We start from the raw sequence: 12,743 nt of genomic DNA, 5'->3' as shown, positions 1-12,743 counted from the left end.
CACAAGCTATTTATTTCTCTCTCTGTCGTTTCACATCACCTCTCTTCTCTCAACTATCTCTATCACTCTCTCAAATTTTCGAAGTGTATCTCTAAATATATTTTCATATTTCTTTTTCAAAATTTTCATTTTTTGACTGATTGTTCATTTAATAATTTTTTATTTTAATATCATATGAAATTTTGAATTCTAGAATTGATTTTGTGATTTTTAATTTATAATTTATACAAATTAATGTAATATTTAATAATAATAAAAGATGATCCAACAAAATATCGCTTAATTATTAATAATTGAATAGACTCGTAACAACCATTAATTTTTAACTTTTTTTTAGCATTTTCAATTAATATGTAAACTATGATATTTTTATACAAAATTATATCCACAAAATGCTAAATAATATTCTTTCCACGTACATTTATATTATCAATTCAAAAATAAGGTTACATATTAATTAATTGATCTATTTTAAAAAAATTACAAACATGCATACAAACCGACATATGTATACACATGTAAAGATTAAATGATTTAACTTTTAAATAAGTAAATTTATTTATTAAAATAAATATCGAAAAACTATGTTATATATGTCAATTAATTACTGATTCAAAGAAATTAATAAAAAATAATATGTTATAACAAAATTTATAAAATTCTATAAATTCTTTTTTCAAAAGTCTATAAAAATTTTGCAAAAAAGTCTACATAAATCCACATAAATCTGTTTGTAAATCTGTGAGATTCTGTAAAAGTCAATAAAAATCTGTCAAATCAATAAAAGTCAATAAAAATCTATCAAATCAATAAAAGTCTATCATTTGAAAAAGTCATTAAAACTCTGAATTGAATCCACCCCATTAAACTTCACGGATTTGAGCCTATTTCACCCATAATTTAAGGAAATTGTGGGCTAGTGATAAGGGCCCATGCTAAATAAAGAAAAGCCCAACTAAAGATCCAGCTTAATAGAATGAGAAGGGCCCAACGGAAGCGGAAACCCTAGATATTAAACAAAGTTTCGATCCAACGGACTCGAGCAAAATTAGGCCGCATCTGGACCGTTCATTAACCAGCGAAGCCCTATATAGGCACATTCAAGCGGCGGACGCTCTCATTGCTAGGTTTTCCGAGCTACTGTCATTTACCTCGTCGCTGGTAATATGCTACTATGTTTGATTGATTTCTCAGCATGATGAAATGAGATTTAATATGTGTTTCGATTATGTTATTCAAAATTTGTTGTCAGTCATTATCCGCGGAAAAGCTGGAATTTGCTGAAATGCTTGCATTTGCTTAGATCTGCTGTTTATTTGTCAAACAAATGTTCAAGTTAATCATGCTGTATGAATTAGTTTAAAATATTTTGTCAATATCTTTATCTGATGTTTGTTGAATGTGATTTCTTAATTAAATATCGGTTTATTTATTTATTTTTTGCTGTGGAGATATGCCTTGTTTAACTAAAAGCTAATATTTCTTTCGGAATTTAAATTGTTCCCATTTCAGGAATTTGTTTAGAAAGATTTTAGTGACGCGAGTAAAGTCTTTTTAATCATATGATGTCATGATTCTGGGGTTATACTGATTGCCTGATTTCACTCCGTTAAATGAAATCTTTCTCCTTAATTATAAGAATTGTGTAATCAAGGCTGGAGTCTCAAAAGGGCTCTTTTTGGCCAACATCCTGATTTGAGGGTGCTTGGAAAGAGACACTGACGAGCCCGAGAATTGGCAATACATTTGTCATAGGCCTTTGGTTTGGGAGAATTTCATTTCATTTGCAGTGATATGGTGGTTTTCTGGTATTTCCTAGTAATGACATTTAAAAGCATTTTATGCTTTCCAAACAGTTCGAAAAAAACCAGCTGTTAGATTACTCAGGGAAATTTGATGGTTGGCTCGCCTTAAAATGTTTTTAAAAACCTGGTCTCCTTAAGCTGATTTATATATTCATTTTTTACCGGTCTTCTAATTAGTTTAGTAGACAGGCTTTCCTCTACATCTATCGCAATAGCAGGCCTGTCTTCTTCACTTTCTGTATTTTGTTTTTTAAAAAAATGTTAACAGATGGTACCCTAGGCTTTTTGGTCGCACGATAAATTCTTTAAATATTTTTGATGGGAAGCCCATTAAATTTATTTTATTTGTTTGGTGATGGGGGCCATCAATTCAAATAATAATTGTTTTCAGATTAGATGTCAAACTGTTACTTGGTTGTAGGTGTTATTTAAAGTTGCCTTGTTAGATGTTAGAGAAGAACTCGGTCTGTTTTGGGTTTCAGTGGAGTTTTTTTTGTGTGTTTTGCACTGTTTATTTCTAATCTTAGTTTTACTTGCTATCAATGAAATTTCTCTTCTAACTTATTAATGTTCAAAACTTTTTTTGATGAAGGTATTTGTGTTTGTCCATGTAAGTATCCTTAATTTGTTCCAATATTTTCGGACCATAGATTCCTCAAGCACCGAAACAATTTTCTGTATTAGTAGTTCGAGGAAAAATGAATTAAAATCGATGAGTTTTGCAGAGTAACTACTTTTCATACACAATGTCTCACCGAAAGTTTGAGCATCCAAGACATGGATCTTTGGGATTTCTTCCAAGGAAAAGGGCATCTCGTCACAGAGGAAAAGGTCTTTAAAATTCTGCGTGTTTAGTATTTGTCTCAGTATTATTTTTAATAGATTGTTGATTTCGACTGCCGGAATCTTCCATTAAATTTATAAATGCTCCATTGCATTATTTAAACGGTTAACCTTTTTGTGGCCGAGGATAACAATAACGGAAGTTGTCTAATGAGAGATGACTTAAAAATTTCATTTTTACAATTTGGCCATTAGTCTCTGCCGATGCTTTAGTGTTTATTTGATGAAGAAACTAGTATGCTATGTTTTGTTGGGCTTTCTCTCTTTAATTCTCATTTTGTAGATTTGTCCTCTTCCCTCAGTAGGAGAGCCGGTCACATTAAGGTCGATGTATCTTAGAGCCAAGATAAGGCTGGGGCATATACTTTGTTGAAGTGGCTAAGATGCTAGAATGTAAAATAATATAAGAAAAATCTATGATATGTAATAAATCCAACGTGTACTTTACAAATTATTAAACCATTGTAAAACATAATAATTAGTTTATGAGGGTAAATAGAGGACTAAAAAATCATCGCCTTAGCCTAGATGTGTAGTTTGTTGCAGAAATATTATTGCTTCAACTTATATAAATGGGTTCCTGATTGTCTTTTGTACTGTGCAGTCAAGGCATTCCCAAAAGATGATCCCACTAAAGCTTGCAGATTGACTGCTTTCCTTGGATATAAAGCTGGAATGACACATGTTGTGCGTGAGGTTGAAAAACCGGGATCAAGTGAGTTTTCTTCTCTTCTCTTCTCTCCGCAACATAGTATTCTCTCCGCAACACATAGTATTGTGCCGTCCTTCCAATTATTTATTGGAACCTGGAGTAATGATCATAACATGGACTTCCTCTTGTTGGATAAACGTTCACTTGTTATTATTTTCTGTGAAACGGGCATTAAATTTGGACAAGGTTTATTAACTGTTTCAAAAATTCCTCTCGTTTTAATTATAGATCATATGTGTGAAACTTCAACATGAGTTGTTATCCGAAAGATGTAATGTTTTGTTTGCGGGATATAACTATTTTATACTCTTATCATATTTCTTCATCAGAACTTCACAAGAAAGAAACATGTGAAGCTGTAACTATCATAGAAGCTCCACCAATGATAGTTGTTGGACTTGTCGGGTATGTTAAAACACCTCGTGGCCTTCGTTGTCTGAATACTGTCTGGGCACAGCATCTTAGTGAGGAGGTCAAGAGGAGATTCTACAAGAACTGGTGCAAGTCGAAAAAGAAGGCTTTCACCAAGTATTCAAAGAAGTTAGATACTGAAGAAGGGAAGAAGGATATTGAAGCTCAGTTAGAGAAAATGAAGAAGTACTGCTCTGTCATTCGGGTGTTGGCTCATACACAGGTTTTTATTACCACTTTTTTTGAATCTTAATAAGTAGTTGCTTTCTTAAAAAAAAACCTTAGTAGCCTTTGCTAGAGTTCTATTCAACATTTTTATAATCTGGGATAATTTGTTCTTCAGATTCGGAAGATGAAGGGACTAAAGCAGAAGAAAGCCCACTTGATGGAGATTCAAGTCAATGGTGGAGATGTTGTGAAGAAAGTTGATTTTGCTTATAACTTTTTTGAAAAGCAGGTTCCTGTTGATGCGGTGTTCCAGAAAGATGAAATGATTGACATTATTGGAGTTACGAAGGGTAAGGGATATGAGGGTGTGGTGACCCGTTGGGGTGTCACCCGCCTACCTCGCAAGACTCACCGTGGGCTTCGCAAGGTTGCTTGTATCGGTGCCTGGCACCCTGCCAGGGTTTCCTTCACAGTTGCCCGGGCTGGGCAAAATGGGTACCATCACCGGACAGAGATGAACAAGAAAATTTACAAACTGGGAAAGTCTGGTCAGGAATCTCACGCTGGTATGACGGAGTTTGATAGGTTGGTAAACTCTCTTCATTTGTTATTGCACCATTAGGTTTCTCTTGTTCGACCGAGTTTAATAAAAAATAATGCATTTTCTAACCGTTAATAGGCAAATGCTTGATCATTTGAGTTTGTGTAGAACCAAGGAAAAACTGGATACACGAAACTCAGGTTAATGTTGACTTTCAACTTTTGCAAACTTTTTAGGACTGAGAAGGATATCACACCAATGGGAGGATTTCCTCACTTTGGTGTAGTCAAGGACGACTATCTCATGATAAAGGGCTGCTGCGTGGGGCCAAAGAAGCGTGTCGTCACATTGAGACAATCATTGTTGAACCAGACTTCTAGAGTTGCATTGGAGGAGATCAAACTGAAATTCATCGATACATCCTCCAAATTTGGTCATGGTCGCTTCCAGACCACACAGGAGAAGGCCAAATTCTTTGGCCAAATCAAGGCTTAGAGGACATCCAAATTTTTTTATTCTCGTTTTATTTGTCTCTTCCATATAGGCTTTGCAATAGCGCTCGCTATCCTCGGTATTGGCACTATAGCTGACAACCGCGATAGCTGAAATAGCGACGCTTAGCGAAGCTAAATGATTATTTTTTTCTGAATTTTTTTTCTAATTTGGCTTTTTTAGGATGTATTTGGGTGTTTGCTGAAAACTATGGACGTGAGTATTTCCTTGCCTGAATGTTCTTCACATTTCTTCCTACGGATATTAATTAATGTAATATTTGAATGGAGCCCGAGTGCTCGTTGAAAGCTGAAACACACTGAAGTTTTAAGTTGTAAACTTTATTGTGAAGCCATGACACCACACCGCACTCTTGGTGGATTTTGGTTTGTGGTGGTTTGGTTAAATGTTTGAATTCTTGAAAAGTTGACTTACGTATGCATATTCGTAGGTGTTTATCTGCATGATCGAGAGAAGGTTCTTATACGAGTAATATTTCATATATTATAGTATTTATTTCTTGATAATCATTTTTGTCAATCTTTACTGATACTAATCTATCATACTTCAACAGTGCACTTGAGTTGTATCTAGTAAAGTCTTGTAACAAAAACTTGTGTGAGATGGTCTCACAGGTCGTATTTTGTGAGACAGATTTTTTATTTGAGTCATCAATGAAAAAATATTACTTTTTATGTTAAGATTATTATTTTTTATCGTGAGTATCGGTAAGATTGATCCATCTCACAAATAAATATTCGTGAGATTGTCTCACAATAGACCTACTTAAGTCTTAGTTCAACCATAATATGCAGTCATATTACTTTAGAATTTTTTTTTATTTTTTCTATAACAATATCCTCCGGAATTTTATGAACAATGTGTCTTTTAAGCCAATGATTCATTGTGCATTGGTCAAATTGAACAATACGATCTAGAGTGAGTAAATCTAAATCGAAACTACAGGTACAATGTACTGAAAAAGGGTTAAAGAAGATGTATATTTTAATGAAAATATTTTATATTGATACGACATAAAATCATGTGCCTAAATAGGCACAACGATGCTGGCCCTTTTATGCTGTCGCCACAAGTATACAATTCTTATTATATAATATTTTTCTTAAAAAAAATAAAACACAATTCCCCAATCGAAGAAGCTGAGAACCACCAAGGCATATTTTACAAGTATTGATATAAAATATGTTAAACAAGTTCTTGCCTGCTGCATCATGCACTTAACATTCACCAGAATTGCAAGATTATAAAGTCTAGAAAATTCGAACTACGTAACTTGACTGCATGCAATTTATGGTTTTACCAAAATATGTGTTTAATTATTTTATTGTATGATTATTGTATGTATATGTAGTTTATTTCATTGTTTATTAAAGTTTTATGCATAAGGGCTTTTAGTAGTTTTTCGCGCTCGAACGAAGAATGAAGACCGGGGATAATTAAGGAAAAATATTTTTTTAAATAATTATTTTTAATTATTTAATATATGGTGTAATTGAGCGAGATTTTCGAAAATGGACATTGGTGGGTATTTTACCCATCGGGTCATATTTTAAACCGGTACGCAAATTTTAACGAGTCGTGGGACTTTTTGAGAGTTCGAGCAATATTTTCAAAAACGTACCTAAATGAAATATTTTTCGGGAGTGTTTTTGGGTTTGATAAGATTATTTTATTACTTAATGGGTCTAAAATCTTTTTTACCCCTTTATTTTAAATTAAGAGCCCATTCGCACCTTATATTGTAACATAAACTCTACCCTAAAAACCCTAAACCTAATGTAAGCTATTCGGCCTCCCCTCCTTCATCCTCCAGCAGGTATTTTCGAGAGTTTTACAGCAGCCTTTCGAGTTTCTCCCCAAGTTTTTCATAAAGCTTCTTTCCCGTGTCTCCGGTGAAAGTTCTACGCGTTGGGTATCAAGGTTTTCGAGCTTATAACGCGAAGGCACGCCTATTTCTCGTTTCTTTTACATCGTTCACATTAATATACATTGTATGTTTTTGCATGAGAAGCATTCAATCTATCATGTGGCGTAAGTTTAATGCGATTTTTGTCATGAAATATGCACGTTCTTTGCATGTAACTCATGTTTTTTGTTGTTTTTGTGTAAGGGGCTACCGATTTGAGGTGCCAAGGGGCTGTACATGTTGAGATTTAAGGTTTCAAGGTGTTGGAGTCTCGGGTTGGCCACGTTTTGGTGGGGGCCGATCGCGTTCTTGGTTGAGTGTCTCGGATGGGGCTAGATCGTGAGTTAGGAGAGAGCTGGAGTGCAAGGGTTGTTCCAAGCCTTGGACCAGACCCTAATGGGTTTGAGTCGTGGCCTGGGATAGCTCAAACCCTGTTGGTCGTGTTCGAAGGGCCGATAGAAGGAGATAATTCTAAGGTTGGCGCGACTTGGGCGATTTCGGGGAATATCGGGTGCAACTATGTGCATGGGGCTATGGGTGTGGTTTAGTCGGTCCAGGAGAGTGTCCACGGCTTGGTCTCGGTCCTAGGGTGGTCTAGTTCGGGGCTGGTCCAGTCTAGAGTGGGCTAAGTTCGGATAGTGCAAGGCTCGGTCGGCCTTAGGGTTTTGTAGGATTGCAAAGTGCCGTTTCGGTCCAGCAGCCACTTGGTCATTTTTGAGGGTCTTAATTGGTCTGATATATGATGTTTAAGGGATGGTAGGGTGTGATTTAGTAGTGGTTAAAAAATTGGAAAAGTTTGGTTAAGTTTCGGGTTAAAACCGGGATCCCGGTCCAAGTTTTAAAAAGAATCGTGTAAGTTATGTATCAGGCTCGAGGTTACGTTTAGGAAATGATTATAAATATGTTTTGAGATGTTTTAAGGAGTTTGGTTGGTGGTTTCGGGTCAAAATTTTGATGTCCAGGGGTAAATTGGTCAATTAGGGTTTCCAGGGGCAAAATGATCATTTTGCAGCTGAGTCGAGTTAGCAGTACTGACAGCGCCCTGATAACTAAATTACATGTTTTAAATGTATATGTTACAATTACATGTTTTAAATGTATATGTTACCACAAACATGAATTTTTATGGAGATATGAAAAATACGTTGCATGCTCGATTTTAAGAAAATTTATGTATATGCATGATTTTTATAAGTGATGAATATGATGATATGTTTTGAAGAATGAGAGTTAATTGTGACTAATACGAACACGAACATGAACATTTAAGCCCAAGGCTCAGTGGATAGGTAAAACTGTCGCCGATGTCCCCGTCGCCGTGTACCATGGTTATACGTAGATGGATCCATCAATTAGAGATAATACGAAAGTCACAACTAATGATTTGAATTCAAATAAAGAAAATGAACACATATATGTTGATATGATGAAACATGTTTTGGACACGTTATGCTTTGACATGTTATGTTTAAGTTCATGCTTTTAAGATCATGAAATGTATGTTAACTACAGTACTTTTCACTGTTACATGTTATGTATATGTACTTGTTATAACGATTCAGGTGTGTTGAGTCTTTAGACTCACTAGGTGTGAATGATGCAGGTGAACATATTGATGAGGAGACTGGAGGCACCAAAGATTGAGTAGGCGGAGATGGATGTGCGCACGCTAACCCGATGAACATACTTTTTCTGCACATTATTTGACATGATTTTTGCATGTTTCTTATTTGAATCATTTTGAACGACAGTCTAGGGTTTGATGATTTGACACATTTTTAATTGCATTATTTTTACCAGCAGTGGAATCCTTTTATTTTAAAAAGATGTGATTGACAGCTGTTATTGCATGCATACATCTAAATGTATTTTTCGAGTTTTAGTTTACAAAAAAATTTCTAATAGTATTTAAGTAGTCGACGTTTCAAAGACAATTAAATGTCATGCTAAAGTACGAAATTAGTGATGTAAAATATGGTTTCCAAAAAGTGAATAAAACCCATTGGAATCTTAAGTACGACAATGAGTGATGTAAATTTTTTTAAAAAATAAAATCATTTATTACAGAATTTGAAGATAAAATTCCCGTATCCTCCTTTTTTTTTTTTTTTTTTTGTAACCAATGGATTTACTAAAACTTCCTGGCCTTGAAAATTCTAACCTACCTTATCCATGTCAAATGGGTTCAATGCCGTAAAAATTTATTCAAAAAATTCTTTCAAGTATTGAAAATGAAAGCATAAGTTTCACTTTGCGATTTTTCATAACTCAAATACAGATTTTATTCATAAAGATTAATAGGAGGAATACATAAAATATAACCACGGTGCATAACTCTGATCAAAGATGAAACTTTTTTGTAAAAAAAAAGGTGGGGGGGGGGGGGGGGGGGGATCTTCATCTGACTAAAACACATGGTCCAACGTTTTATTTACATGCTCATTTTTTAAAGTTTATGTACGAGCAAGGCTATTTCTATCAATTTCCCAGTGTGTAACTTTGTGGTCTCTGATAAGATAAGAATAAAGGGAGGCAGTACATGTACAAAGACAGAAAGGAATGGTGATCCTTGAGTGGGGAAGATCTTTGTTGTAATATTTGGGCAAAAAGCAGTGCATACCACATGGACATTTATTGAGAAAAAAGAAGAAATAAAATAGGATTATAAATAAGAAAAAACCTTAAGGTAGCAAGTGCCCAAAAAAAAAAAAAAAAAAAAAGAAAGAGATAAAGGTAAATTAAAAGCTTCCAAATTCAAAAGAAGGTATAAGTTGCTTGCCAACAGATAGTGCAACTCCATATTTCTTTTGTTATCATCGATTCTTGAAAAATGTGATCACTTCCTCTTCTGAATTGTAGTCGGTGTTGGATTATGTATATAAAATATATATATTGGGTTTTGTGTGAATGAGTTTTCCTTATGTGTGAATATGGAAATCAAGAGATAATGAGTTTGTCCAATATAGGAAAAAATAAAGTGACATATATGAGATTATATGTATGAATATGGGAAATGTCAATGCCATAATACACACCCAAACACATCCACTTCTCCTCCGTTTCTGCCTCCTGTTTCTTCCTTCGAAAACTGCTCCTACTCCACGTTTTGCTGATAAAGTTCAGATACTTTTTTAATTTGTTCGTCAACATAGTGATCTGTGCTACATTACTGCTGGTCTGTCCATTCTATCCTGGGAAACAGACACCCGGTTAAATCCTCGAAGCATATATCAGATGAGACGAATATGTTTTAAAGAAAATGTACTTGCTACAAGCCTCGGTATTGTTTTGTTTTACATATATGATACACATATTGTACAGCTTTACTTTTACGAGCTTGCTTCAAACATTATGTTATTTCTACATTTCGCTTACGGTCGGAATATGCATGTATTAACTCAAGTTTTTGGAAAAAAATATATTAGGTTTTCGATAATATTATGTTAGAGTGGATTTTATGAGTTAAAAATCTTTCAAACGTAACAAATACAATTTATATTGATCTTTTACGGCATATAATTTTGGCATGAAATTGACTCAACTCCCATAAATTCATAATTTTTACAAAATGTGATTCCTCCCCGACCTTTTCTCATTATTTAATGAATATTTAATGTCATTGTTCTATGTGAAAAAGGGTTTTCATTATTTTCTCTCGTGGAGCAATGCTCTAAATGCTTTTTTTTAAAAAAAAATTATAATAATATAAATAAATAAACAAATGACTAAATAAAATCCGTTTGTAAGAATTTTTGCTTGTGTATAAATACTAATAGGTGTGGATCTCAATAAAATCCCTGTTAATAAATCATGTCGAAAAAGTAAAAGTCTCAATGACTTGAGTTGAAGAAAGGAAAAAAAAAGACGAAACTAAAGTTGGCTAAGGCCTAAGTGAGAGAGATTATTATTCAAAAGTTTATTCAATTTTCAAAAATTACTTCAATTGTTCTTTCTTTTCGTTGGGCCCTTCTCTTTAAGAAATTGTCTCATGCAAAAAATTTTATATTCTTTGCTTGAGGTGACTCCAACACATAAAATGCTAGTGAAATTGTTCGAGTACCTTGAGCATGTTGTCGGGTCCAAAATCTTATCTTAGCACATAGCTAATGTGATGAAATTATTATGTAATAATCAAAGGTTGCCATTTAATTCTTCTGAAGTCGTTAAATATTAATGTTTATTGTGTTATGCAAATGAAAGATTGTCAAAATATTTCTTTTATCTTAAGTTTTGTTGAGTGACAAAATAATAAAATCGAGCTGTTACAGGAAACAAACTGTTATATTATTTTGTATTTCAAGTTTTCGACCACTGATGCAAATGACAGCCGCTCTAGTGATTTATGCTTCACCAGCTGCATATCATCTAATCTCTGATCATCTTGCATTAAATAAAGATCATTAATATCGCTCAGATATGTGCAAAGTAAAGTGGATACTCTACTTCCAACCATTCTGAAACTGCTAGTTATAGTCTAAAAACAGTATTTCACTAACTCTCGATATGACATAAAATTTCTTAAAATGTCCAAAGTCAAAGCAGCTTTTCAGAAACTATGAGCTATAAAGCAAATAAACATTAAATAGATATTTAATGAAATGTATCTCATCTGAAAGAGACAAGTCCATTATGTCAAAAACTGTTACAAGTGATCGTTAAAAAACTTTATCCGATTGTTGAAACCTTTCCACTATATATAGATGCATATTTAGTTTCAAGGAGAATAACATAGAACTGTCGTGAATCTTTCAATCTGCATGATAAAAAATGTATGAGTACTCCTACAAGAAATACTTCAAGTTTGCTAAACCAGCACACATTTATCATATTACATAAGATCTTCTAAAGATCATCTTGTGCAACTTCACTAACTCAAGCCGTTACAAGCTAAACATTGGTTATTGATTTAGTTGTCTGGTGAAGCGAGAGTTTCGAAAAACTAGATTTGTAAAGTGATTGCTAAGAGTTTCAGCTTAGACATTTGATAAGTATTAGTTGAAGTGAGTTGTTATAAATCGTTGTAAAACTAAATTATTTTAGTGGAATCTTTCCTAAATAGAAGAATGAGTTACATATGAGTATTTGTCTCTAAACATCCATAAAATAGTTCTCTCATTTACTTTATGCATTTATCTTTATTACATTCTACATTTCCAACCGTTGCTTATTATTTGTTGTCGTGTTTGAATATATATTTTATTACTAGCTAACCAGACTATTTCTACATTTATATATTTTTAATGATTCAGTGAAGCCACTCATTCAAGTATATTGTTTTAATAGCCTAAAAATTCTTAGGACTACTCGTTTTCAAAGAAAATATTTTATAAAATTTATTCACCTCCTCTAAACTCGACTCGATTGAAATTGTTCTAGTACGTGGAGCATGTTATGGGGTTCAAAATCTTAACTTAGCACATAGCTAATGTGAAGAAATTATTATGTAATAATCAAACGGTGCCATTTAATTCTTCTAGAGACGTTAAATATTTATATTTTCTGTGTTATACAAATGAAAGATTTTAAAAGGCGTTAAGATTACAAGCGACCAAGTATAGTTTAGCTGGAGCTTAAACGTCAATTTTTTTTATTATTTAAGATAATTTGATTGTAACAGGCAAAATAATCAATAAAAACAAAATATAAACATAATAATTAATACTAAATGTGCAATATTTTCTTAAAAAACGAGTCTTAAAATTACAATTATCAATAATTCCCTATAATTATATCACATGAAAAAGTAGAAGCACCAACCAAATTTTTATCGGACTCTTAACTCAATCTCATACTTTTTTTTTAATAATCTAAATCATCTTGTATGTCATTCGAAACAGAGCAAAA

The 12,743-nt window shown here is 33.4% G+C and overlaps 1 protein-coding gene across 2 annotated transcripts; it reads left to right on the top strand.

Annotated features, from left to right (window-relative positions):
- The first annotated feature begins 1,083 nt into the window (after positions 1-1,083).
- On the top strand, positions 1,084-5,260 carry LOC142553975 (large ribosomal subunit protein uL3y-like). 2 transcript variants are annotated; one of them, XM_075664562.1, is made up of 6 exons: positions 1,084-1,161; positions 2,531-2,636; positions 3,253-3,363; positions 3,690-3,994; positions 4,115-4,524; positions 4,717-5,246. In XM_075664562.1, exons 2-6 carry the CDS (start codon positions 2,552-2,554, stop codon positions 4,973-4,975), a joined length of 1,170 nt encoding a protein of 389 aa, XP_075520677.1. In that variant the 5' UTR covers positions 1,084-1,161; positions 2,531-2,551; the 3' UTR covers positions 4,976-5,246. The 2 variants fall into 2 exon arrangements, with proteins under 2 accessions (XP_075520677.1, XP_075520676.1); XM_075664561.1 differs by lacking the exon at positions 1,084-1,161 and adding an exon at positions 1,178-2,415 and having other exon boundaries at positions 4,717-5,260.
- Positions 5,261-12,743: the final 7,483 nt, after the last annotated feature.

Source organism: Primulina tabacum, chromosome 8, assembly GCF_025594145.1.
Source record: "Primulina tabacum isolate GXHZ01 chromosome 8, ASM2559414v2, whole genome shotgun sequence".
Lineage (NCBI taxonomy): Eukaryota > Viridiplantae > Streptophyta > Magnoliopsida > Lamiales > Gesneriaceae > Primulina > Primulina tabacum.
This window is presented reverse-complemented; position numbering and strand designations above follow the sequence as displayed.

Excerpts from the sequence above, each read along its gene's own strand:
- LOC142553975 (XM_075664561.1), top strand. The coding sequence starts at position 2,392 with ATGAAGGTATTTGTGTTTGTCCAT. Across the intron at positions 3,364-3,689 it reads GGTTGAAAAACCGGGATCAA|AACTTCACAAGAAAGAAACA; the intron begins GTGAGTTTTCTT and ends TTTCTTCATCAG. Across the intron at positions 3,995-4,114 it reads GGGTGTTGGCTCATACACAG|ATTCGGAAGATGAAGGGACT; the intron begins GTTTTTATTACC and ends TTTGTTCTTCAG.